This window comes from Dasypus novemcinctus, chromosome 14 (genome assembly GCF_030445035.2).
Source record: "Dasypus novemcinctus isolate mDasNov1 chromosome 14, mDasNov1.1.hap2, whole genome shotgun sequence".
Taxonomy (NCBI): Eukaryota; Metazoa; Chordata; class Mammalia; order Cingulata; family Dasypodidae; genus Dasypus; species Dasypus novemcinctus.
This window is the reverse complement of record NC_080686.1, coordinates 58,826,339-58,854,330: the sequence shown is the minus strand read 5'-3', so window position 1 is coordinate 58,854,330 and position 27,992 is coordinate 58,826,339. Positions and strand designations below refer to the sequence as shown.

Sequence of the window (27,992 nt, the reverse complement as noted above, 5' to 3'; positions counted from 1 at the left end):
TCTTCCCTTCGCCCCCAGGCGCTCCCCTCGCGCGGCCCGGCCCGCCTCACCTGGTAAAGGCGAAGTACATGAGGCTGACGATGGTGAAGCTGAGCAGGGTGATGGTGTGCGGCCGGTAGAAGAAGTCGATGGTGATGTCCTCCACTTGCTGCTCATTGATCATCCGGAAATGCATCTTGTAGTTCACATCATCTTTGCTCAGGGTCCGGCTCCCCACGCAGGACGCCATGGCCCGCCTCCCCGTCCTGAGGCGGCGGCGGCGGCCCCGGCCCGCGGAGGCTGGGACCCGGCAGGCGGCGGACCGCTGCAGGCCAGCGGCGGGGCGGCGGGCCCGGTGTGGCGCCCAGCGAAGGCTGGGACCGAGGCGAGGACCGCCGCGGGAGGGCGGGGTCGCGGCGCAGCCGACGCGGTTTGGGCGGGGGACGCCGCCGGCAGTCCCCAAACTGGCGTTCTGCGAGAGCGCTCTCCAGACACCTACCGGGTCTTCGGACTCGCAAAAGAAGAGGCCTGGTGGAAGAGCTAGCAGGAAAAGGAAGCTGTGCTCTTAGAGAGCCCTGGGCCCCCGCCCCGCACGCCGCCCGCTCTCCCCCGGCGCAGACTCGTACATGGTCTCGCCCACACAGGCCGCAGCCCACGTGGGCTCCGGAGCGCGGGGGCGCGGGGCCCAGCGGCTGAGCGGGCGCGCGGGACGTGGGGGTCGGACGCCGTCGGGCGACCCGGGCTGGCACCGCGGTAGAGGCGGCGAGGTGCAGGCCTCGGCACAGGTAAGGTTAGGGACCGCCAGAGTGGGAGGGGCTGGGGCCCGGCACCCGGGCGCACGCGCGTCCGGGCCGCGCACTGGGCCTCGCGGCCCTGGGCTCTTCATGGCCCAGAGGGCGATTGGTTTTGGTGTGGTCTCTCGTGGTGGTGGTGGTTTTCCTGGCTGATGTGACGGAAACGCAACCACGTGGGTTCATCAGCGCGCTCCTGTGGGACGCTAAAGGAGGCCCAGGACTTCCTGCGGAAGTTGGGTTTGGGGAACTAAAATTAACTTGTCAAAGTGAGCTAGGGAGGGCGCGAAGAATGATTTGGGAGCCTCTTTATTACGAAACTTACCCCTCCCCACCATAATACCCTGATTTCACGCGTTAGCCTTACAAAGATAGACATTTTAAACCCTTGGAAAAGCGAGGTTTCAGTGCCAACTCCTATTCCCATCGAAATTCTAGACACAGAGTTGAAAACTGATGTTTAAAAGGACTTAGGTTTTCATTAATCGCGCTGGAGTTGTGTTAGAAGATTTATTTTCATCACTACGCAGACTTTTTTTTTTTTACGTATCTATAAATGTCTTCCCCTCTTTTGCAGGCTCTGTAGGCTAGTCGGTTACCCTTAGTTGTTCCGGATTCTTTGAACACACTGGAGCACCAGAGGCTCTGGGGAATAGTGACTGCGAGGGTGGTTCCCGAGGTGAGGCGCTGCTCTCCTCTCATGATCGAACCCTTAACCAGCTGTTAAGCTAGACCGACAGCTCTAAAATGATACAGAGAAGAAAGGGCAGTTGTAAATTAAAATAGAAGGGTAAACACTAATTATATGTGCAAATGTCTCAATTTATATGGATGAGATTCATCCTGCCTGATGCGGGAAAGGTATTAAGTCTGGAAAGGCTGAAGAGTGAATTTGGGATTGTTTTGAAATAGGATGAAGTACTTAGACAACTTAGGAGACAAAAAATTTTAGAGCTGACAGGAACCTTAAGAGTCATCTGGTTGAACGTGTAATTGTTTTTTATTTTTATTATTTCAGCATGGATGTTGAACCTCCAGCATGGGCCAGGCATTGTAATGCTAGATAGACCACAAGAATCGTGGTCTTATCAGGGTAGCATCACCCAGGCCTTCTGACTTTCAATTTAGTGCCCTTATGATTCTGCCGTGCAGAGAATTTATCTTGTAGGTTTGAGGGAAAACTTGACAGGTCACATTTGCAGGCTTACTTCCAAGCAAGTTTTTTTTTTTTTAAATCACCTGCCCACAAGGTTATTGTGAGTACTTATTTCCTACATCAGATCATTTCGAAATGACAGTGAGGCTTTCACTTTTATAAATCTCTTTCAACAAACCTCCTTAAATTACAGGTCTCCAAGAGAAGGGTGGGCCCTCAAATAATTGCTAATTCAGAGCATAAACCAAGCTGAATTCCATTGTGTAGAAAAACTAAAAAAAGTCCTATGCAGAAAGCACAGCACTGTGATTATACTAAAGGCCATTGATTGTACGCTTTGCATAGATTGTATGGTATATGCCCATATCTCAGTAAAACCGCTTTAAAAAAGAAAAGAAAAAAAAGTCATATGCAAAAATTAAGTCAGAATTCATTTGAATTTGGTTGTGTAATGTACAGAAAATGCTAACATTTATTGAGCATTTTCTATATGCTGGGCCCTACAATAGGTGTTTTATATCATTATCTTATTTGATGTAAAATTATATGCATTGAATTTACCTTTCTAATTATTTTGGGCTAAGTATAAAATTCTTTCATACTATAGTGACAGCCTTTCCTGATGAAAAACTTTTTAAAAGCAACTGCTTTATCTGTTAAAATAAACATATCTTCAATAGTGGTTGCTTATTGTCACTTCATTTTACTTGCTTGTTCTAACCTTTTCTTTTTCCCTGCAGTTAAACAGAATTAACAAAACTGGTTTTGTTCAATTGACTTCTGAGGAACAGCTTTATCTGTGACATAATCAGCAGTGCTCAGCTCTAAGGATGAGGCAAGAAACTGCCTTTACTGTTCTAGATAACAATGATAACATTTTGATGATTCATTTAAGACGGTGGATTTCTTTTATTTTTTGATAAATTTATATACATATAATGCATTTGAATAATTGTATTTTGATCAGCAATCTGCTCCTTAAATGTCCTTTAAACCAAGTTTCAGGGATACTTAATTGAACCATCTTATTTTCTTTTAAATGATTAAATTAGTCTAAGTTATTGGGTTTAGCCATACCTTGAACATTCATAGAATTTTATTTTAAGTGTTTTTCTTACACTTGTGATTTTGCTTTCTGTTTTTAAATTATAAAACCTATCTTTTACTTATCTTCCTGTTCAGAAGTTGTCTGATTTATAACAGAGACTACTTTGGTTTTGGCTTTTCCTGTGCTAAAGAAACACTGATTATATTAGTCATCTAAACTCACTGAACACCTTTCATTTAGAATAGTAATTTCCAGTGTATCTTTTTGTTGTTTGAATTCTGTTTTAAACATTTAAGTAAGTTAAATTGGTCTTCTTTTCACAGTTATATTTTTCCTTTGTGGATTACTTTAAGAAAAATGGCCCTTTCAGCCCAGAAGATACCCAGATGGTTCAGCACAATTAAATTGAGTAGCTTCATTAATGCTACACAACTCAGCAAACATGTTCTGAGACCTGGAAAAACGTTGCATGGCTCTTCTGCTCAGCCTCTGATGTCCTCTGATAATTGCTTACTCCACTGGGGATTTAAGACGTATAGGACTTCCTCCTTACGGAATAGTTTCCAGCCTACCAACTCAAGTAGTCAAGAGAATAATTCTTCCCGAAGCGCTCTGCTTCCTTCCGTGAATGAAAAGTCACAGAAGACACAAAAGATACCCAACTTTGATTCTGAGCTGTCTTTAGAAGGTAATTTTCTACTTTTAGGAAAGCAAACCTTCCCCCAATCCCACCTTTTGTAGTTTGAATAGAGCCACCTGTTTACATCCTGCTATCCCATTTTAGGTCATATTTCATACCAAGCAAGCAAAAGAGCAGTGCCAGTTCCATTCACTTACTTTTATTATACATTTATTTTACTGTTTTTTTTTTAAAAGCTTGTGGGCTAATATATATGAAATTATATGTATATCATTTGCTTTCTAAATATTTACATTCTTCTTAAAAATTTTTTTCTGTTGGTAATTAGGCCTATTGGTATAATTTACATAGAGTAAAATTTACCCTTTTGGGGGATATAATTGTGAATTTGACACATGCGTATGGTCATGTAACAGTCACCACAGTCAACATATAGAACCCAAAAAACTTCCCTTGTGTCCCTTTGTAGTCAGTTCTTTCCCTCCAGCCCCAGCCCTGGCAAGTACAGATCTTTTCTGTCCCTAGTTTTTTCTTTTCCAAAATGTTATATAAATAGAGCCATACAGTATATAGCCTGACTTCTTTTACTTAAATGCATTTGAGAGTCATTCATATTGTTGCATGTATCAGTAGTTCATTCCTTGTTGAGTAGTAGTATTCCATTATATGGCTATACCAGTTTGTTTATTCATTCCCCAACTGATGGACATTTGAGTTGCTTCCAGTTTTTGTCAGTTATGAATAAAGTGCCAGTAAGTATTCATATATGCTTATATGCATATATATTCATTTTTATGTGGACACCTATGTTTTTATTTCTCTTGGGTAAATACTTAGGAGCAGTTTTACTATATGGTATGCTAAGTGTATGTTTAACTTTATAAGAAGTTGCCAAACTGTTTTCCAAAATGGCTACTATTTTGCATTCCCAACACCAATGTAGAAGACTTAGTTTTGCTCTGTATCTTAGTCAGCACTTGGTATTGTCAGTTGGTATTTTTCGTTTTTGTTTTGTTTTTTAGCCATTCTTATAGTTGTATAGTGGTATCTGTGGTTTTAACTTGCATTTCCCTATTGACTAATGAAGGGACAGTAGTTCCTTATCAAATGTATTTCGTAAATATTTTCTCTGTGGCTCATCTTTTCATTTTTAACAGTGTCTTTCAAAGGGAGGTTTTGACTTTTGATGGTATCCTTTTTTATCAGTTTTTTTTTCCTCTATGATTTTTTGTGTCCTCAACAAATCTTTACCTAATCCAAGTTTGCATAGATTTTCTGCTGTGTTTTCATCCAGAAGTTTTATAGTTTAAGGTTTTACATTTAGGCGTATAATCCATTTTTAGGTAATTTGCTTATATGATACAAGATATGGGTCAAGGTTCTTTATTTTATTTTTACATATGCATGTCCAATTGTTCCAGCAGCATTAGGGCTTAAAATTGTGAATTCATTAAATAAGTTTGTATGTGAGAGTGGAGCTACATTGAGAGTGTGTGCTTTTGCCTTTATTTTTAAATTAAGTTCTGTAGACTACTATGCATAGAATCTAGATGATTGGATTTTTAATGACCTGTTTAAAATTACAAATCAAAGACAAGTTATCAGAAAAACAATGTCGTGACAAGTTATTAAATAGAATGTTTAAGGCTTCATAAATTTAGTAGAAGCTAAATTGACAGAAGCAAAGCAAGGTTTCATCAACTAGTATTCACTTCCTTAGTTAACCAACCTTTAGATAACACAAAGAGCAAATTCTCTATCTCCCAGCCTGAGAACTTTCCATTTACAAGGATTACTGTTAGTTGGGATTGAAGGAGATTTTTTTTTTTATTTTGTTTAAGATTTATTTTATTTATTTCTCTCCCCTTTCCTCCTGTTATTTGTTCTCTGTGCTCATTCACTATATGTGTGTTCTTCTGTGTCCACCTGGATTCTTGTCATGTGGCACCAGAAAACTGTCACTTTTTTTGTTGTTGTTGCATCATCTTGCTGCGCCAGCTCTCTGTGTGTGCAGCGCCACTCTTGGGTGGGCTGCGCTTTTTTCACGCAGGGCTGCTCTCCTTGCAGGGCACACTCTTTGTACATGGGACACCCCCACGTGGGGACAGCTCTGCATGGCATGGCATTCCTTGCGCATGCCCATGGGCCAGCTTATCACACGGGTCAGGAGGCCCTTCGTATCAAACCCTGGACCCTCTTTATGGTAGGCGGGCGCTCTATCAATTGAGGCACAACCATTTCCCTGATGACTACTTTTATTTTATTTTTGTTTTTTATTTTATTTTATCTTATTTATTTCTCTCCCTTTTCCCCCCTGCCCCCTAGTTGTGTGCTGTGTGTTCTTCTGTGTCTGCTTGTATTCTTGTCAGCAACACTGGGAATCTGTGTCTCTTCTTGTTGCATCATCTTGCTGCATCAGCTCTCTATGTGTGCGGCACCACCGCTGGGCTGGCTGCACTTTTTTTTCTGCGCAGGGCGGCTCTCCTTATGGGGCGCACTCCTTGTGCGTGGGGCTCCCCTGCATGTGGGGCACCCCTATGTGGCATGGCACTCCTTGCACACAACAGCACTTAGCATGGGCCAGCTCACCACACAGGTTAGAAGGCCCTGGGTTTGAACCCTGGACCTCCCAGGTGGTAGGCAGATGCTTTATCAGTTGAGCCAAATCTGTTTCCCCTGATGATTACTTTTAGACCTTTTTTACTTTCCTTACTCCACATGGTTTTCTACCAGAAGAGTTACATGAAGTTGAATTGGCAGTTCTGTCTTTGGGAAACCTTTTCTTCCTTGGTTAAACTTGATGGTGAATTTAAAATTAAACAAAACAGCACCTTTTAATTAAACAAAGCACTGTTGAAAGGTTTTGAGAGAAATAAACCAGGTTCTTGATATTGAATACTTGTTTAAAGGAAGTATTTGATACTTTGGGGAGCTGGGAGAGTGAGGTGGGAACAGGAAACATTGTTGCACAGTGTCATGGATAGACAGAAATGTTTTACCACAAATGAAATGCTGTTAGGTTAAGAAGAACATGAAAGGAAGAAGCTGGGGGATAGGGAGGGTAGGCTAGCATTAAAAAATGAGGAAGAGTTAGTAATTAAAGGCAAAAATGGAACAAAAGATCACTCCCCTGATTCCTTAGCTTAACGTGGGTTGCAGTTCTCAGTGTTTCTATGCTAAGTTTGATTAGAAAGAAAGAAAAAAATGCTAACAGAATCAAGGTTGTTTAGGGAGGGATCAAAGTCATATCTTTAGCGTAGGACTACAGGTAGTAGAAATAGAATCATAGAAATCTTCATAGAGACATGTTTGAGAATAATTGGGAAGCAAGGGATTGGATCAAAGCTAAGACATTTCAGGATGTGATGACTAGTAGTAATGTACTTTTGACCAGGTAAGGTATGGTAGACTCAGTCTCTTTCAAAATATATTTGAAGATCAGCTGAAGATCTTCAGCATTCTTACCTGCTGGTTAAAAGTGAAAGGAGGCGCCTGGCTCAGGCTGCTTCTCCCCTTCTGAATCCAACGCTCCCCCGCAAAGCCATGCACATGTTGCCACATGTCAACCCTGCTCCAGCCATTGTGTCCACCGCCTGCAAGGCCACGGTGGTGATGATTTTTCTTCATGGATTAGGAGATGCAGGGCGTGGATGGGCAGAAGCTTTTGAAGGTATCAGAAGTTCACATCTGCCCGCATGTGCCAGCTATGCCTGTTATGTTAAATACGAACATGAGTGTCCCTTCTTGGTTTGATATTACTGGGTTTTGGCCAACTGAAAGGAGGACGCACCTAGAATAAAGACGGCAGCAGAAAACGTTAAAGCTTTGATGGACCAGAGATGAAGAATGGAATTCCTTCTAACTGGATTATTTGGGGAGATTTTCTCAGGCAGGAGCTTTAACTTTATGTACTGCTCTTATGACAGCAGAAACTGGCAGATGTGGGTACACTCACTTGCTGGCTTCTGCTTGGGTATTCATTTCCACAGGGTTGTATCAGTGGTACTAATAAAGATATTTCTGTTCTCCAGTGCCATGGAGATTGTGACCCTTTAGTTTCCCTAATGTTTGGTTCTCTTACTGCTGCAAGGCTAAAAACTTTGGTAAGTCCAGCCAGTGTAACCTTTAGAACCTATGAGGGCATGATGTACAGTTTGTGTCATCCAGAAATATTGGCTGTCAAGCAATTCATTGATGAAGTCCTCCCATTAGTTGATTGACAGCACTGCAAGGCCTTGTGTAGAAATATACCAGCTGTATATATCGCTGTAATGGAGTAGAAACTTAAAACGTGCCCAATCCTGAAACTTCTTGTTTGCATTAGAATATTTTGCAAATACATACCAATGACACAGATAAAATGTTTCCTCATGGGACATTCATGTTCTTTTAGTTTCTATACATGTATAATATGAGCCCAGAGTATTAAAATAAGTGAAGCAGCTAACTTCTTTTTCTCAAATGGAATTCAAAAAAATGATAAAATACTGCTACCAGAATTTTTACTACATCAATAATTGGAAATCATTAGTATGCTTAATGAAAATTTGTTCAGGTATAAATGAGCAGTTAAGATATAAATGGGGAAGCAGACATGGCTCAAGTGATTGGGCTACTGTCTACCATATAGGAGGTCCAGGGTTTGATTCCTGGGGCTTGCTCGTGAAGGCAAGCTGGCCCGAGCAGAGAGCTGGCCCACACAACGTGCTGGCCTGCTCAGGAGTGCTGGCCCATGTGGAGAGCTGGCGTAGCAAGAGGATACAACAAAAAGAGATAGAGGAGAGACAATAAGAGACAGAGCAGACCAGGGACCTGAGATGGCACAAGAGATTGAGTTCCTCTCTCCCCTCACTCTGGAAGGTCCCAGGATCAGTTCCTGGTGCTGCCTAAAGACAAGACAAGCAGAAACAGAAAAACACACAGCAAATGGACACAGAAGAGACAGTGAGCAGAAGACAGTGGGGGCAGGGGGGTAAATCTTTAAAAAGATATGATTTATGCAAGCTGTGACTTGGCCTATGGATGTATTCTAAAACTGCCTAGTCACCATACGGTGGTCATGTTTGTATATATGTACTTTTATATACATAATAATTGTAATATAAAATAAGAATGAGGTACGGTATTTTATTATTCCTAATAATAGGGATAATACTTTTAACTGTTAATGAAAGTATAATATTATTGCTTTCCTCAATATATGGCCCTTTTTTGGGGGGGGGGGTACCAGGCATTTCGTTTGTTTGTTTGTTTTTTGCTATCATTTCCATTTAATATTCTTTTCTCCTCTCTAGAAAAGACATGTTCTTCATTTATTACCTTTTATAGGAACCCAGTATTATGTCCTTGCCATAGACATCCGGTGTTAATAAATGCTGTAATTTGACATAGTGAACCACAGACATATGGTATTTATGATGTATTTATACTTTAAAACAAGGCAACACTTACAACTTCTGTACTGCTTATTTCATCAACTGTATCTTAGTTCAAATTTAGACTTAGTTATTAGAATCTTTATTTCAGGTAACAGGACTAATTCTGTGATTTTAATTTTCTATAATCAACTGGAAGAATAATTAGATCATACTTCAGTATGTTCTGAAATATTTAAGACTTGATCTTAAAAATTGTAATTTCTGTGATGATTTGGTATATGGTTCTCCTTGTAGCATATAGTTTATTATTTTGTACATTTTATACCAGCTACTGTAGAAAATTAGAATCCATCAGAAAATCTTGCTTAATTTTTATCTGCCAGTGAACAACTTTGAAATTTTGACTTAGTCAAATGATTTTTTTCTTAGTTTTTGTGCAAACATAAAGATAGTAATCTTTTGATTTTTTTATAGTCAGAATTTTTAGATTACTGATAAAAATTATTTGAAAACAAATTTCTGGGTAATGAAAGGACTCAATACGTATGGTGTAATTACCATACTGTTTAATATTTAATTGAAATATATGCTTGGTATTTTTGAACTGTTAACTTTTTGGCTATATTCCAACTGATCAAAACAATGGTGGGATTGCATATTTATTAATTGGTGCTAATTGATAATGGAAATAATTTGGCAGTGTATAATATAGTATGTTAATAATTATCCTATATGTGTATGTCTGGATTTAAAATTTTTAAAGTCATTTACAAATGTATTGTCATTTACTTTGAAGAATATAAGCAGTCATATTTAGTTATACAAATCAGCAACTTTATTTATTGTAAGATATCTTATACAGTTGAAAAGTTTTGCTATGTGTGGGAAAATAAATCTTTTTCATGGTTTCTATCAATGTGAAATAATATTTAATTTTGACTTTCAAAAATAAAGTGACGGTAATGACAACGTGGATGAACCTTGAAATAAGCCAGGCACAAAAGGACAAATATTGTATGATCTCACTGATTTGGAACCATTAGAAGAAGCAAACTCTTAGAATCAGAATCTAGAATATGTGTTATCAGGAGATGGAGTAGGGATAGGGAATGGGAAGTTGAGCCTTAAAATATACAGGGTTTCTGTTTGGAATGATGGAAATGTTTTGGTATGGATAGGGGTGATGGTAGCACACAACATTGTGACATTCTGAATCACAATTAACAGCACTGAAATGTATATCTGAATATGTGTAGCAGTTTGATATAGTTATGAATTCCAAAAATAGATATTGGATTATGTCTGTAACTGGTCTGTACCTGGGCATGATTAAGTTATGATTAGGGCTTTGATTGGACCACGTCAGTATGGGATAAAAGGCATGGCAAAGGACAGAGTAGAAGCGTTTTTTGATGTTGGAGTTTGATGCTGAAGTCTTAAGCTGGAAGTAAGCTCACAGAGGAAAGAGAAGCAAGCCCCAGGAAGAGAGGAACCCTGACCCCAGAAAGAAGCAAGCCCTGGGAAGAGAGGAACCCAGGAAGCCTGAACCCTCACAGCCATCTTGCTCCAACACGTGGAAATAGACTGTAGTGAGGGAAGTAACCTATGCTTTATGGCCTGGTGACTGTAAGCTCCTACCTGAAATATCCTTTATAAAAACCAAAAGCTTCTGGTATTTTGCATCAGCACCTCTTTGGCTGACTAATACAATATGATTTTTAAAAGAGAAAATGTTATATGTATGGGAACAGAATAAAAAATTAAAAAAGAAATCCGTGGAACTACACCACTCAGTGAACCCTAAGTTAAACAATAGACTTTAATAGTACAATTGTGAAAATGTACCATCAGTTGTAACAGTGTTCCACACCAGTCCAAGGTGTTGGTGGTGAGGTGGTGCATTGTAAAAAAGTGAAGTTGAGGAAAGGAGTTGTGTACCTTGAAACTTACCAACACATTTCTAGAAGGAAGAGTCTCTAAATAGTCTTAGCCTTATCTCTCAGAAAATAATGGGATTTCTTAGACATTTTAATCCAAAATGATCCCAAGATTTAACCAGTGAAAGAAACAAAGTAGGGAAGAGATTTTTGTAGAAATTGTTTTATTGTGCAAATTGGAATGCTAACTTGATTCTCTCCTTTCACATGGTTGGCATCAAAGAACTGGAAGATTTGCCTCCATTGTCTCCATTGCAACCAATTTCCGAGGAGGATGCTGTTCAAATTATTGCAGACCCTCCATTGCCCCCAGTTTCATTCACACTTCGAGACTATGTGGATCACTCTGAGACTCTACAGAAGTTAATACTTCTAGGTAAGTCTGCACAAACTACAAATACTTCTTAAGTTCATTTATTTTTTGCTTCATTTTTAAATTAAAAATTTTAATGTCTCATTATCAAACTACTACATAAATGCAAGCTAAATGTAAGCCATGTGAAAAGACTGCTAGTGAAAACTCGTATTCCCTGTTTCACCTTGTGTGATTTTGTATCCCATTCCCCAGGGCTGTTTAACTTTTATTGCTGTTTCTGTTTGTATTTAAGTTCCAAAATTTTAAGTTATTGTTTATAGTGCTGTTGCTTGGTTCATCAGCTGTTGTCTGATTTATCAGTTGTCCTCTTACACATACACACATACTTTTCCCCCACTCTCTTCAGTTCTTTCAATTTCGTTATCTTACAACTTTTAGATTAGTCATTAGTTGATGATTACATTATGACTATAAAACTTGCTTGCTGCTCTACTAAGTATACTAAGTATACTACTAAGTAATTGTTTCCCTTCCTATTCAACTTTGAATTTTTCTAGAGTTAATTGTCTTGGTTTTCATTTGCTTGGTTTTCTTTGTCCCTAGGCTGTTTCCCACACTTTCCAAAAGCCTCTTAATTACAGTTTTCCCTATAATCAACCCTATCTGATGATCTATTAGTTCTACTTCCCCAGCCCCATAGCATACCACTCCCTGCTTACATTGCTCCCTGCCCCTCTCCCTATACCTCCACTCTGACATTTCTCCTGGAACCTTCTGTCCTCCAGATTTGGACAGTTTTTCTCTTGACCTCCTGCATAACTTGACTGGTAAATTTCATGTAGATCTGGGTAGTTGAAGGCAGCCAGGGATCTCACTGCAAACTTGCGTTTAGTCCTCTAATTATACCGAATTGTAACCCTCTGCTTTGCCCATTATCTAGCACTACTCTTCTTTGATTTTCCCAGATAATCAACTCCCCATTTACTGGGAGGAGGGGATTGAGAGGAACAGGATGTAAGGGATTTGCCATGCCCAAACTTTCAGATATCTGGTAACTCCAATTTCTGAGCCTTTTTGAGTTTTTATGGTACCAGTCAACTTGCTTCTTGTCAAAATTCTCATTTGCAGGCATTTGAATTTCATCTTTTCACCTGTTAAGTCCATTGCCACTCTTTCATCGGTTTTCATGTATGTGGTTTGGGATTATAGATAAAGCTTGTTTCATCAAAGGAGTTTTATTTTTTCCTTTTTGTTCGCCTGGAAGGGTAGTTTTTATAAGTAGAGTAGAAAGAGAATAGCCTTTGCTTCTCTCGAAACCTTTAGGGGTCATCCTTCATTCTTGCTTTTTTCTTTCACTCCTCACATCTAATTTAGCACCAAATCCTAGCTATAGCTTTCAAATCCATCTGCTTCTTTCATTCACTAGTCATTGCCTTAGTTTAGGTCCTCATTTTTCACTGAATGACTGTGGGAGCTTCCTAGCTTTATAGTCTTCTTCCCAGCAATGTTGTCCCTGATAGCATCTTTAGTGTTAGTGCTCTTTATAAAATGCAATTCTGTGTCAGTGGCCTACTTAAAATCCTTCAAAGTCTTGCATAGCATCAAAGCTGTTCATGCTTTGACCCCTACTTACCCTTTCAGCTTCATTTCTTTTCAGTTCCCTCCTTTGGTTGGCCAACCCTGACAACCAGAGAACTTAACTGTTATTTCTAAGTTTCTTCTCTGAACCTCCAGTCAGAGTTCCCCTCCTCTGGGCTCCTACATCATCCCCTTACTTCTTTCCTAGTACTAGTGACACTATATTGTCATCATTTACTCATCTGTTCTGTGCAAGTTATCCAAATGTTTTGGGACTCACCTTTGTTCTTAAGAAGTTTCAGGTCTTCAGAAGCATCTAAATAAACATAAATAAGAATAACTGGAATGCAAGGGTGAAAGGTAAAAGCACTAAGTTCCACATGAAAGATACAAGTAAAGTGTTCTGTGGGTTCAGCAGAGGGAGAAGATGACATCTGCTCAGAGCAGGAGTCAGTCACCAGTCCTTTCAGAACAGCTTTCCCAGCCTGTGGTGGCTGCTCTAGGTGACACAAGGTAAACATAAGATGTGATCTCTACCTTTAAGTAATTTGCAGTATACTCAGAACTGTAGAATTCTACTCAGAACTGTGGAATATATTTTAGCCCTTCCTTCATCTATGTGCTGATACTTCAACAGCATGTCTTAGAAGTAACTTAAATGACAGTGTCTTATAGGAACCATGATTGCATTATCAGACAATATCTTTATGTGCCCAGGTGTGATGATTTTTCTGTTTGCTTCCCAGATCTGTTTTCTGCCTTTCTTGGCGTGCTCTGTATCCCAGGAGGCTAACCCCTCTGTACTATATAATTTGCCCTCCTTTGCCACCTGGCTTCTCAGTGGCTTCAACCAATGGGATTCGCCTGCCGGAGGAGATCGAAGGGCAGTGGGGGTATTTTTTCCTATTCCCTCCTTGCCTCTTACATCATGTAACTGCATTACTCCATGACAACAGCTCCTACCCAGCATTCATTTCCTGACCAGCTTACAACTTCTTCTGGGCTCTGGTAGCACTTTTTTCTCTCGTTTCTTTGGTCTTAGGGGTGCTATTGTTGTTCCCTTAACTTTGCACACACCACTGTGTAGAGTCCCTTCATTAAAGTTATTTTTATTTAAACTTTGCAGAGGAATTTTGTTATGTGCCAATGTAACCATAACTGAGTACAGTGGTAGTATTTGTACAGTACTGAACTAATGAGATAAAGCCAACTTAGACTGGAATTTCCTAGGCATTAGAATAATGTATTCATTTTTATATCCCCAGTGCTTAACAGAAGTATCTGGTCCATAATAGGCATGCAGGGAATGTTTTTCAAGTTAATGAAATCATGAGTGAGTCCAAGTGATTTGTACTGACAGCAGTGTGCTTTCCTGATGAGATTCTGCTTTTCTATTGCTTTTAAAAAGAAGCTTTTCAGGCCTTCTGTTTCAGTCCAGTCAGGGTGTGACAGCTCATGCTGAGTGAGGAACTTCAATACTTGTAAGTTGTGTATTTCATTAAATTTGAAGTCTGAGCCCTCTATGTAATTTTTAAAGCATCCCCTCTCCCATTTATCACAGATGTATGGAACTGGTGTTCATTGTTTATTTGTCCATCCGGTAATTATTTTTCAACTTGTATTATTGATTCTAAATTATAAAAGAATTACATCTAATTCTAAAAATTGCAAGTAATAGAAGAGAAAGGCTTCTTGTCCTCTCTCCATCACCAGTTCCACTTTACAATTCATTAGCAATTCATTGACTAGCTTTCCAGACCTTTTTCTGTGCAAATATATATCATACTAAAAGCCATAGGTAGGTTTTATATTATTATGCAGTCAAACATTTATTCCCTTCTGTGTTTATAGTGTCATATTAAGAAAAGTCTGTCTCATTTCCAATATGAATTTTTAAATTATTTTTTCTTCTAGTCATTTTAGAGTTGCTACACATTTAGATTCTTTTTTTTTTAATTGAAAGAAGTTAAGTTTATTAATATATAAGAATTATGTAAGTATATGATAAGGTTTGCTTGTTAACCGGACAATTCAAGCACTAAAAAGCTAAATATACTAAAATTATAAATACAATTTTAAATGCTTAAAAGAATACTTAAGTTGTGAAAACTCTATTGAAAGTGATTATCAAACCCTTCTAGATTTGTAAGTGAAATAAGATTTATAAGATGAAAGCTTAGGGAAGAACTGAGTTTTATTTTTTGTTTTGTTTTGGGATTGAACCAAGGACCTCATATATGGGAAGCAGGCACTGAGCTACATCTGCTCCCCAGTAAGAGTTGGTTTTTTTGTTTTGTTTAGTTTTTAAGAGGTACCAGGGATAGAATCCAGGACCTCTTACATGGGAAGCAGGTGCTCAACCACTTGGCTACATCCACTCCCAAGAACCAAGTTTTTTTAAGTTGTAATTTAGAATGTGAAGAAAAACAGAAAAGCCCTTGAACAATCTTTCTAGGGCAGGAGAGTCACCCGCAAGAACACCAAAAATTACCATGAACATTTTTCTTCTTTCTTCTTTTTTTTTCCTTTAACTTTTTTCTCCCTCTATCAGAGTATTATATATTTTAAAATAAATGCCAACTACTTTTGCAGGTGACAGATGATAGTCTTCCATAGTACAAGCATCCTTGACGGAAATGTCCAGTATGATGCTTCCAGTGAGTCCATCTGGAATAGGAGGAAGCTGAGGCTGTTCTGGAAGAGACTCTGAGGGGACAGGCTGGGCGTCCTTTCCCTCTCGAGCTGAATAGCTTCACTCCTATCTGGCTTTATGCTTGCTTGTTTGTTTTTAAACAAATCAATTTTATTGATATATATTAATAAAGCACACAGTTCATCTGAAGTGTACAATCACTGGTATTTGGTATAGTCACATAGTTGTACATTCATCATTTCAATCATTGTTAGAGCATTTTCATTATTCAATAATAATAATAAAAGCAAAAGCTTACATTCTTAAACTATCTGAAATTAATTTTTATGTAAGATTTGGAAAAGAGTTTTTTTTTTTCTTCAAATGTATAACCAGTGGTCCCAATATATTTTAAAGAATAGTCCTTCTTTTCCCCATTTGATTAGAAATGCTCTTATTATTGTATATTATATTTTTAGTTCATCCTGGGTCTGTTTCTGGACTTCATTCTCCATGTGTGTCTAATACGCTTTTCTGTCCCTGGCCATCTTGATATAGCTACCTGTTTAAAAACAAGACATTTGGATTGAGAACTGTATTTGGATCTAATAATTCAATATTAAGATAATAAATTTGCATCTAGACATTGTTTTGGAGAGTTATTTTTCATCAGAAGAATTGGTTTTAAGAATGTGAAATTTGAGTCTACACTTCAGGTTTTACACTAGCTTCATAAGTTTAGTCTAAAGATAAAGAGTAGGCCTTTCCTATTCATGTTTAGTGTTTAAAACAAGAGATAAAATGGAAAAAAAGAGAGAATAAAATGCTCAGTTTTTATGAGAATTTTGTATTATAGGTTACTTTTTTCCCTGCCTAATGCTGACATCTAATTATATCCCTAACCAAAGAATGCTTTTAAAATAACAATTTGATTTCTCTCCCTTCTTACTCTCTCTCTCCTGCCCCTTGTCTCATTTACTTAGATTACCTAAGATTAAGTAAATGTTTGGACTGCTTTGTTCTGTACTTAAGGGCTATGTATATTTGTTCATTCTCACTTCAAACCTCTATGGTGCTCCTTTTTTTTTAAAGATTTATTTTTTATTTATTTCTCTCCTCTCCTCCCCTCCCCCAGTTGTCTGCTCTCTGTGTCCATTTGCTGTGTGTTCTTCTGTGTCTGCTTGCATTCTTGTCAATGGCACCAGGAATCTGTGTCTCTTTTTGTTGCATTATCCTGCTGTGTCAGCTCTCCGTGTGTGCAGCGCCACTCCTGGGCAGGCTGCGCTTTTTTTTTCGTGCAGGGCAGCTCTCCTTATGGAGTGCACTCCTTGCGTGTGGGTCTCCTCTGCGCGGGGGACACCCCTGCGTGGCATGGCACTCCTTGCACGCATCAACTCTGTGCGTGGGCCAGCTCACCACACGGGTCAGAAGGCCCTGGGTTTGAACTCTGGAACTCCCATGTGGTAGGCAGACTATCCGTTGAGCCAAATCCACTTCCCAAGATACATGTCTTAATGTTAAAGACCTGGAAATTACAATGACAAATAAGACATGGTCATTTTTATTGCCCCAATGAAGAGGATTGCAAGTATATGTTTTAATGCTTATAACTAAGAAAATGGTAACTTCAAAAAAGTAATCATTTACTCACCAGATTTGTTACTTTGTGGAATTACCAGTTGGAATGGTTACTATGGAGTTCATTAGGGGCTTGTAAGCATCCTTCAAATGATAATTTAAGAAAATATAGACAAAAATGATGTTTCTAGGTCAGTATAACTTACTGAATTTTGGAGGGAAATTTAGCCTTAAATGCTGTGTTTTCTTCTATACTTGGATTTGAAATAAGTACTCTATTTTCATTTCTATTTGTTTTTATCTCTACAACCAATTTTGTTTAAAAATATTTTTAAAATGTTATTGGTTTATCTGAGTTCTCCTTGGGTAGATTATTCATCTATATCAGTGATTTGTTTATGTAGATAAAGTTGAGCTAAGCCGTTTTCTTCAAACAGCATTTATAATTTGTTTTAGGGGTGGATCTCTCCAAGATAGAAAAACATCCTGATGCAGCCAACCTCCTTCTGAGGCTGGATTTTGAGAAAGACATTAAGAAATTACTCCTGTTTCTTAAAGATGTTGGTATAGAGGATGACCAACTGGGAACATTCCTGACTAAAAATAATGCCATTTTCTCTGAAGACCTTGAAAATCTTAAGACCAGGTAAGGCTTTCAGGATGATTCACACATAACCCAAGAAGTGATTACGGAGGAAATAATACGTGCTAGTTATTTTAAGTCTCTATTGCGCAAGGAGCTACTGAGATAATGAATGAATATGAATTTTTTTTTGATATACACTTCTTTGATATAAATTAAGTGCTTAAATCAGAGTTCCTTTATTTCACTACCCATTATTATTTTTAAGATTTCAACTTATTACTGAGTCAATACTTACAGAATAAGTCTTTAAAAATCCATTAACAAATAGCTAAATTATCCAAAGGGGCCCTAAAAGTTGTGAAAACCTAAACTTTTCTGGCCAATTTTTGATAGTGGACATTTAACATATTCTTGGTAGATTATTGTTTAGTTTGTTTAATTTCCATAAAATAGCTGTTTCAGTTCTTTTTTTTCCCCTTTAGAACTTCTAGAAGTACCTTTGTACTTCATTCACCATCCAAAAAATTATTGAAATTTGTGAGAATCAATACTAGATGATATTAACCTGTGAGGTAAAATGTCTTTTTGGCATTTGGAAATACCACAGAGGAAAATACAAAGTCCATAAGTTAGCATTTTGAATTCCTCATCATCCCTAGATTCACTAAATGAGAGTACTGCCCACTTTGTTGCCCAAATCGGAATATGAGTTTTAACCTTGCTTTCTCTTCTGTTAGTGTCCACATCTATTAAATCTCCAAGGCCAGTCAGTTCTAACTTTTTGTTTCCCTCAAATCAGTCAGTGCATTTCTCTTACTCTTCACTTCTACTACCAGGTCCCTTTCATTTCACGCCAAGATTACCACAACCGTCTCCTAACTGGGCTGTCTCCAGTCTTGACCCCTCCACGCTGTTCTCTCCACTCTGGTGTTGAATCTCACCACATTTTAGAGAGCTTTTGCAGTTCTTGAACCATCATAGCCTAGTGCCTTTTTGAACTAGGAAAAAAACAACACAGACGAAAAACACCTGCATTCCTTGCCTTGAACAGTTTGAGCTCTTAATATATATGGAAGCCACTGAGCTAGACTTGACACATATGAAATAGACATGCTCTCTGTCTTCTTGAGACCTACAGTCTGGTGTAATACAAACAGGCACTAGTACAGTACAGGGGGCAAGAGTGATTCTAGGAAATGCATCAGACATATCCAGCTCTGCCCCTCCTTTGACTGTCAGGAGCAATGAGTCTTTCCCCATTAACAAACTAACTTGCCCTTGTTGCTCAAGATTTATTCCAAGGAAGCCAGCATACCAGGAGGTGGGGGCCATTTTAGAGGCTCAACTACTCCATTATTACTATCTCCATTTTATAGGTTAGGCACTGAGAGGTTAAATAACTTGCCCAAAATTACCCAGTTAGTATGGCAGAGCTGGAATTCAAACCCATTTAGTTCGCCTCCAGAGTCCTCACTCTTAACTACTATACTAGTCTATGCAGGAAACTTCAGTTTAAAGGGAGCTTAGGTTACTTGATTAAGATCACACATGCTCCTAACAACTAAGGAATATTTTCCTTATGTAGATAGTACATCTAATGGTTCCTATGCCTGGTTGAATATCAAGCTAAGCTGTGGAACTTAAAAATAATAAATTTAGAATGTTTTAATAGGTGATGCCTCCACCTGTATTCAAAAGGATATACTAATACAATGAAAAATTGTATTAATGGAATTGTATTAATGGAAGAAGCAAGGCTATTGATAATTTTATTTACTTGCACTTAGCTTATGACTCTGATATGATCCTAATTTTTATTGGAAAAATTATCACAATGTAGGCAATAGTTTTGGTGAAGTTTTAATCAGATACTGATTTTTTTTTTAATATTTATTTCTCCCCCCTCCCTCCATTGTCTGCTCTCTGTCCATTTGCTGTGTGTTATTCTGTGTCTGCTTGTATTCTCATTAGGCGGCTCCAGGAACCGATCCTGGGACCTTCCGGAGTGGGAGAGAGGCAATCATTTTCTTGTGCCACCTCAGCTCCCTGTTCTGCTATGTCTTCTTATTGTTTCTCCTCCTGTTGTGTCATCTTGCTGCGCCACCTCTCCGCATGGGCTGGCACTCCTGCGTGGGGCAGCACACTGCGTAGGCCAGCACTCCGCGTGGGCCAGCTCTCCACACGGGCCAGCATGCCTTTACCAGGAGGCCCTGGGCATCAAACCCTGGATCTCCTATGTGGTAGACAGGAGCCCAATTATTTGAACCACATCCACTTCCCCAGATACTGATTCTTCTTTTTTTTTTTTCTTTTAAAGATTTATTTTATTTATTTCTCACCCTTCCCCCCCATTGTCTGCTCTGTGTCCATTCACTGTGTGTTCTTCTGCATCTGCTTGTATTATCAGGCGGCACTGGGAATCTGTGTCTCTTTTTTGTTGCATCATATTGCTTCATCAGCTTTCCATATGTGTGGCACCCTCCTGGGCAAGCTGCACTTTTTTCATGCTGGGCAACTCTCCTTGCGGGGCGCACATCTTGCACATGGTGCACCCCTATGCGGGGGTGCCCCTGCGTAGCATAGCACTCCTTGCACACAGCAGCACTGTGAGTGGGCCAGCTTACCAAGGGTCAGGAGGCCCTGGGGATCGAACCCTGGACCCTCCGTATGGTAGACAGATGCTCTTATCAGTTGAGCCACATCCACTTGCCCAGATACTGATTCTTGTTACCAAAAAAAAAAAAAAAAGTCATCCCTCCTCCAACTTCTTTTTTTAAACAATCTATGCCCTTTTTTAAAATCAGAATCTTGCCTTATTTCTGTGTTGTTTTTTTTTAACGTCCTCCAACCTACTCTTATTCTTTGTCCATCCAAGACTCATCTACAAAGGGCACTCCTATTTTCAAGTGTTTTTGTTCACCTATCTGGGTATGTTCTATTATAAACAGCATACATGTACACACACTCACATACACACATACGTACACCTGGTAATATGTTATACATACTATTATGTAACCTACTTTTTTGCCTTAACTATATCTTGGAGATTGCTTTTTATTAGCATTTCCTGATTCTTTTTAACCCTAGTGTAGTTCATAGTATGGATCTATCCAGGCCCATATTGATCAACATGGAGGTTGTTTTCAGTCTTTTGCCATTACAGTTAAGGCTGCAGTGACTATCCTTGAGCAGGCATACCTTAGGGATATTGCAGGTTTGGTTCCAGACCACTGCAATAAAACAAGTGTCACAAACTTTTTGGTTTCTCACTGCATATAAAAGTTAGGTTTATACTATCCTGTAGTCTATTTTGTGTGAAATAGCTTTATGTCTTAAAAATACAATGTACATACCTTAATTTAGTTGGGATAGAAAGACTTGAAGTGAGCACATACTGTTGGAAAAATGGTGCTGATAGACCTAACATAGGGTTGCCACAAACTTCCAATTTGTAAAAAAAATAATAATTATCTGAGAAGTGCCATAAAGTGAGGCATACCTGCATGTACATCATATTTCACATATGGGAGTTTAAGTGGAACAGGGTATGTGTGTTTGTAATTTTAGTTGGTATTGTCGAATTGTCCTTCACATACAGTATTTTCCATTTTATACTCCCACTAACAATGTACAGAAGTACCAATTCCCCATTTATTCTCACTAATTCAGTGTTACCAAACTTGATGATTTTTGCTAATTTTATAGATTAAAATATCTCATTGTTTTGGAAGTAATGTTTGGAACATCATATGTTGGAGTATCTTTTCATATGTCAGATTTCTTTTCCTGTAAACTGGATCTAATTGATTCTCATTATTCACAATAGTTATGTTCTATAAAGATGCCATGAACACTGAGTTCATAAACACTGAACCATTGCTCTAGGGGAAATACATAGTTAGGTTCCTGCAGGCCTCTGGTCATATTTTCGTCAACCAGGCAATACCTAACCTGTTTTATGTGTGTTTCTGTTTAAAGATACTTTTTTAAATATATGTTGCTGTTTCATTAATGTTGACCTCACAGCCAGCAGTACTATAACTCATACCTGAAATGACTTATCTCACATATGTTTTCTCCTTAAGGCACATCACAGCCTTCTTGTGTTCAGGAACACTAGATGACACTTCACTACATTTGGTGGCTATTTTAAACATTGAGGTCACCAAGAAAATGATAAAAATGCACAATACAGGGCATGGAATACACCACAAAAAGACTTGTTTATAGTATGAGAGTCGAAACAAGAAAACAGAGCATCACCTTGTTCAGCCTCATTTGGGAATTTGCATGTCAGGTCTCTTAAGTTTTTCACAGACATGTGCATGTCCACATGGGACCACAAATGCACCAAGAGTATTATTGATTTGGGGGTTACAAAAAAACTGTAGTGAGTAGGTGAATTCACAATGGAATCTGCAAATAAGGAAGATGGACTGCATTTCCCTTGCCACATTTTAATTGGGCCTTTTCCCTTTCTTTTTCTATGCATTTTAAAAACAAAACAAAATTAGTTCTTTCTCTGTGACATGTAAATATTTCCCCCAATTTGTCACTTGTCTTTGAACTTTGTTTATAATGTATTTTTGCCATGTAGACATTTTATTTTTATGTAGTTAATCTGTCTTTCCTCTCATGACCTCTGAGGAACTACTTTAAAGGCATAATAATCATTTGGATATAAATATAAGTTTGGTTATACAGTATAGAAATATCATGGGCTTTAAGATATAGGCATGCCTAAATTCAGATCTCAGCTTTGTCACTAATGAGCTGGTGCTCTAAGACAAGTTATTTAACATCTCTGGTTCTCTGTTTTCTTCAAATGTGTAATGTGGAAATATTTATATGCCTCCCAGGTTTTTTTGGTTTTCATGTTTTTGGTGAGAATTAAACAAGATAATACCCTGTCATATTTCAGGGATTTAATTAAAGCTTCCTTTTACTGTGTTTGTAGATTTTTTACAAAAAATCAGTGATGTTAATTTATAGTCAAACTAGCTGTATTTTGTTACCTTATATTGCTTTCCAGAAACATAGCAGGAAAATTTCTCAGTTAATAAAGTATATTTTGAAATACTAGTAAAAATTATTGTCTGATTTATGAAAATACATACTTAGTAAATATACTAAAATTTTTAAAAAATTCCTCTCTCAGTTACAACCATATGGGAGGGTCTTTCTTTGTCAAAAGAACACTAGAGGGAGCGGATGTAATTCAAGTGGTAGAGTGCCTGCTTCCCATGTATGAAGTCCAGGATTCAATCCCCAGTACCGTCTAAAAACAAATTAAAAAACTCTTATTGGGGAATGGATGTAGCTCAGTGGTTGAGCACCTGCTTCCCATGTACAAGGTCCTGGGTTCAATACCTGGTACCTCTTTAAAAAAAAAAGTGCTGGAGATCTTAATTTGTGTTTTTCCTTTCTTAGCCAAAAGAAAAAAATAATTCATAATCAGAAGCTACTTCATATTTTTCTACTAACAAGTAGTCGGATTAACTGAAAAGAGAATATACCTGTTAGCAGATTTCAGAATTATTTTCTGTTTTCAAGTACAAATGGAAACCATTCTAAAATTGGGTATTAACTTATCTTGTATTAACCATATATAGGTCATCATTACAGGATTTTTTTTTTTATCATTTTTTTTCAACTTTAAAATTTGTTACTTTGGACAGCAGCATAATACTAGTAAATATATTTTTTTCTCTAGGGTGGCTTATCTACAGTCAAAAAATTTCAGTAAGGCAGATATCGCACAGATGGTCAGAAATGCACCGTTTTTGCTGAGTTTTTCAGTGGAAAGGCTGGATAACAGACTGGGATTTTTTCAGAAAGAACTTGAACTTACAGTGAAGAAGGTAAAAGAGGGGAGAATTCATACACTGCCATACAGGTCTTTTAGTAAATGTTGTATCTATCTAATTTTCTAACAGATACCTGACCCATATGAATCCTAGAAATACCTCGTGTTTTCTATGCAAGAATGAAACCCTACTAGGTTAAACATAGAGCTACATCTTTTCATAATATTCCATCAAACTGGTTCTTTTAAGTTTTGTTTTCAATATTTATATTTTCTGCAAACAGTATTACATGGATGTATTTCCAGGGTTCCTAATTTTTCTGATTAGGTCATATCTTAAATTTTAGCTTTGTATTCTTAGTAATCCCTGGGTTTTCCATATTAAATACCCATATAAAGTAATAATAGTTTGTTTTGTTTTTAACTATAGACTAGAGATCTGGTAGTTCGTCTCCCAAGGCTGCTAACTGGAAGCCTAGAGCCCGTCAAAGAAAATATGAAGGTAGGACAACTTTATTTTAAGCCTTTGAGAAATCGGCTTATTTCTTTAAGTATTTTCCCCTGAAGAGAAAATGCTATTTTGTTATTGTCATCTTACAGAAAACTAGATTTTTAAATAAGTTTTTTCTAAAAATGATAGAAATAGGAAATGGTACAATTAACATCTAGCAAGCAGTTTGTTCAGTTCATGATATTTTCACAGGTGTTCTTTGAGTAGAACATTGATACCCATAGCTCTAGTGTAATAGACTAGGTATATGGGTGGTACCTCTGATACCCAGGTGGGAGATGAATTTTTGAGTCTGGATCCAGAAGACTTGTGTGGCTACTCCCCAGTGAGGAGAGTTGCGGTCAGCACATTGCTCTCCTTAGCACCCTGTGCCAGTTGCCAACTCAAACTTTAAACCAGAACTTAACTACCTACTCTTCTTGCCTTCCTCCAGGAGAATAGTGTGCAGCCAAGGGCAGCTGACTAGGTTGGATACAAAGCTGTAATATTTGAAATTCTTACAGAAGGTCTATTTTCTGAGGTGCTTATAAAGTGTTCAACATTCATTTGTGGAAGAAATTTTAATTGTCCATCTACCTAAGCACTGTGCTGGGGACATGGTCCCCATTCTCATGGAGCATACAATCTAGTGGGGAGATAAAATGCAAAGCAATGGGTTAGTGGGGAGTGTTGGGTACCATGAAAGCAAGTGGAAGACCTAACCCATGTTTGGGTGTTTAGTTTTATCATCTTTGTCTGAAATGTTGATAAACAGTTTTTCAGATACCATGTATAAGGGTTTGGTTGGGAAGAGAGCCTCAAAAAATCCTTTGGTGTAGGGCCCCTACAGATAACCTGACAAGCGCTATCATGTCCACCATCATTCTCTCTCCCAGGTATGATTAGCTTCTTTTGGAGATCTTCATGATGGTCAACATGCTTGTGAGTAACTCATTGCCAGGAAAGGAGTTTGAAATTCAAGGTATAATCCCTTGAGAGCATTGGTGCATCTACTAGATTTTTAAATGCCCTGATTTTAAATTGAAACAATCAGGTGTCCTCTGACATTGTAACAAAAATGATCATTTCTATTCATGATTCATAGCAACTCCACTTTTTTTTAGGTTTATCGTCTTCAGTTTGGTTTTAAACGTAATGAAATTCAACATATGATCACCAGAATCCCAAAGATGCTAACTGCAAATAAAAGGAAACTTACTGAGACTTTTGACTATGTGCACAATGTGATGAATATTCCCCACCACATCATTGTAAGGTTCCCACAGGTAATACAGCACACATCGCTCTTTGTAGTTGTTCTTGTCCATCATTTGGAGCTGCACTCTAGGTACCTGGTGCTGTTTTATTTGTGAGATGTTTATAACCTCCAAAACACATGTTTATATCTCCTGAAGATTATTAAGTGATTCATCTGTTTGCTGTGGTTTCTACCTATTGTTACTTATTCTGCTTATTGGGAACAGGCAGAACAAATCTCTCCTGGCTTTGTAAATATTCTCTCCTGTTTCTCTCCATTTAAATTTGAAATAGATCATTTCTCTTAAAGCTTTTTTTCAACTCCTGTACTTTTATCCACAACCTAGGTCCATGAATTAATGAGCCAAATTGTAATGATCTACCAAAGCATAAAACTGTTCCAGTTTGCTACTCATGCCAAAGACATAATTATATTTTAAGCTGATCATACTTCTGCTTTTGTGACATTATCTGCTTTTGACAAGAATGTTAACTCTTGGAAAGCAGAGATCTTACCTGATTTATTCACTCCAGAATCCACACCTCCCAGAAGTATACAAGGCACTTAGTAGGTATTCAGTAAATATTTGGTTAACAAATGATTATTTGGATTTCATCAAAGTAATCCTTTCCTGTTATTCATGTGAGTATTCAATAAGTAATCACTGGATAAATGAAAGACTGAATTTCCTTTCAGAGCAGAGATCATGGAAGGTTAAGAATAACCAAAGCAGTTTTTGGATCATGAACATGAGGAAATCACTAGTCTAAGATAAAAGAGGTTATATGCAGGATTCCCCTGACACCTTGTCTCTTCCCTCCCACTGTGGGCTTCTGTGAAGACAACGCTGAACTTCCCTTTAAGATAAGAGAGCAGTCATTTTAATTCTCAGATGAAGGTGTTTTTGTTTTTCTTTTTTTAATTCCCATGAATTTCATGTGTTATTAACAAAATTAAAATTTTTTTGACAATGGCAGCTAAATTAGCCCTGGTATTCAACAACCAAAAAAAAAAAAAAGTTAAAAAGGAGGAAGAAGAAAGAAAATAAGAAAATTCTGTCTATCTCAATATGAGCAATAACTTTTGGACTTGAAAGATCATGCAAATCTCTAATAAAGTAACCTTAAAATATTGGAGAAATAAACATAATATCTGGTCCTAAGCTATACAGATGTTTCAAGGTTTTATAATATTAGGAAATAAATAACAGCTTAGGAATTCAGAGTCCACTGTGTTTTTTATGTGTGTTGTATGATAATTTTGTAAGCCAAGAGTACATAGAAGCCATACTTCTAAAAAAAAATTCCATCTATATCTTGTTTGCTTATTTCATGAGCAGTAACAGTGTGGTAATGGGAATTTCAAAAATAAAGGCAGAATAACATGTAATTTGTTTTTGCAGAGATAGAAAGGGGGTGTTTTGTTCCAATAGCAAGTCAACCCCATGTTGAATTAGCATGCTGTACATTGTTTCGGTCACTGTTTTCAAAACACTGTCGTTTTCAGCAATTGTTTTTCATAATGTCCTTTTGAAGTAGTATGTTACTATTTTGTTTGCATTTGAACATAAGGAAAGAGACCTGGAGGTTATGTGCCATGTAGAGTGTTTCCAGTGTTATCTGTTAAGACAGCCAAGAGAAGAATTTGAGACGTTAATAACAACAGTGGTTCATTTGGGCCTTACCGGGGAGCCTTGGTGATCTCTCTTAAGCTTCAGAGCTCTGTCTCAAGCCTGGCCAGGTCTCCTGATTCACCCTTATGTTTTCCCATGGTCGATAGGAACTCCACCTGTTTCTAATTCCTTTTTAAAGTTTCTACTACTATTCCGTGGGAGTTTTGATATGAAGTATAGCTGTAGTGTAAGACAAACTTTCCCTTAGTTGCTCCCCAAAGAAACCATGTTCATTTCCCTTTGATTCTAGCCTGAGATAGCAGTAGGAATTTAAATTAAAATACACACACATACAGGGAAGCTTTGCAGATTATGAAATCTTATAAATGTGTGATACCATACACCTTGATTTTAAACAGTGGTTCTCAAACTTGGCAAACAGCAGAATCATCTGGAGGGCCTGTTAAAACAGATTTCTGTGCCCTACTCCCAAAGTTTCCAATTAAGTAGGTAGGCCTGGGTGGGACCTGAACACTTGTTCTAACAAGTTGTTCACTGTCTCCTCAGAATAGTCATTAAACTTCTTTTCTTTTCTTTTCTAGGTATTTAATACAAAGTTGTTCAGAGTCAAAGAAAGACATTTGTTTCTTACCTATTTAGGGAGAGCACAGTATGATCCAGCAAAACCTAACTACATCTCTTTGGACAAATTAGTATCTATTCCTGATGAAGTATTTTGTGAAGAGATTGCCAAAGCCTCAGTCCAGGACTTCGAAAAATTCTTAAAAACTCTTTAGTTTTTGATGAATGTTAAAATGTAAAGTGAATGTATATTTGAATAAATATATTTTAAATAAATGCCTCAGGTTTCAATTAGTACTGGAAACTATGGCTCAATATTGTAAATTTGAGTGCACTTCTAATAGATCTTCTAAGTTCCTAGTGACTTAATTCTTTGACACAATCATTTCCTTCCTTTTCAGGAAAGGGAGAAGTGAAGAAAATATAACAAACTTAGAGAAAGTTTGTTATATTTATATACCAAAGAGTTGTTTTAGTACTCTTAGTACTAAAGAATACTAATTTTCCCATCACCCTGATAGAGCATTCTGGTTAGGCAAGAAGCTAGAGACTTTCTCACTCTTACATTCACGGGTCTTTTAAAGTGGTTTCATCACACTTTATTTTCTTTGAAGTACGAGAA

General features: G+C 37.9%; 2 protein-coding genes and 1 pseudogene across 5 annotated transcripts in view; 2 read left to right on the top strand and 1 right to left on the bottom strand.

Annotated features, from left to right (window-relative positions):
- PTDSS1 (phosphatidylserine synthase 1) overlaps positions 1-666 on the bottom strand; it is a 76,159-nt gene extending 75,493 nt beyond the window's left edge. Inside the window, exon 1 of the mRNA XM_058275753.2 lies at positions 51-666. Within this exon, the coding sequence (XP_058131736.1) occupies positions 51-229 (179 nt within the window). The 5' untranslated portion in view covers positions 230-666. The remainder of the gene's footprint in view (positions 1-50) is intronic.
- Positions 633-27,646, top strand: MTERF3 (mitochondrial transcription termination factor 3). 4 transcript variants are annotated; one of them, XM_058275755.2, is made up of 10 exons: positions 674-764; positions 1,348-1,449; positions 2,667-2,761; positions 3,298-3,662; positions 11,153-11,305; positions 17,490-17,679; positions 23,336-23,483; positions 23,859-23,930; positions 25,043-25,204; positions 27,391-27,646. In XM_058275755.2, exons 3-10 carry the CDS (start codon positions 2,757-2,759, stop codon positions 27,583-27,585), a joined length of 1,290 nt encoding a protein of 429 aa, XP_058131738.1. In that variant the 5' UTR covers positions 674-764; positions 1,348-1,449; positions 2,667-2,756; the 3' UTR covers positions 27,586-27,646. The 4 variants fall into 4 exon arrangements, with proteins under 4 accessions (XP_071064031.1, XP_058131737.1, XP_058131740.1 ...); XM_071207930.1 differs by lacking the exon at positions 1,348-1,449 and having other exon boundaries at positions 633-764; positions 27,449-27,646; XM_058275754.2 differs by lacking the exon at positions 1,348-1,449 and having other exon boundaries at positions 633-764.
- On the top strand, positions 7,163-7,872 carry LOC105744284 (acyl-protein thioesterase 1-like; annotated as a pseudogene).
- Positions 27,647-27,992: the final 346 nt, after the last annotated feature.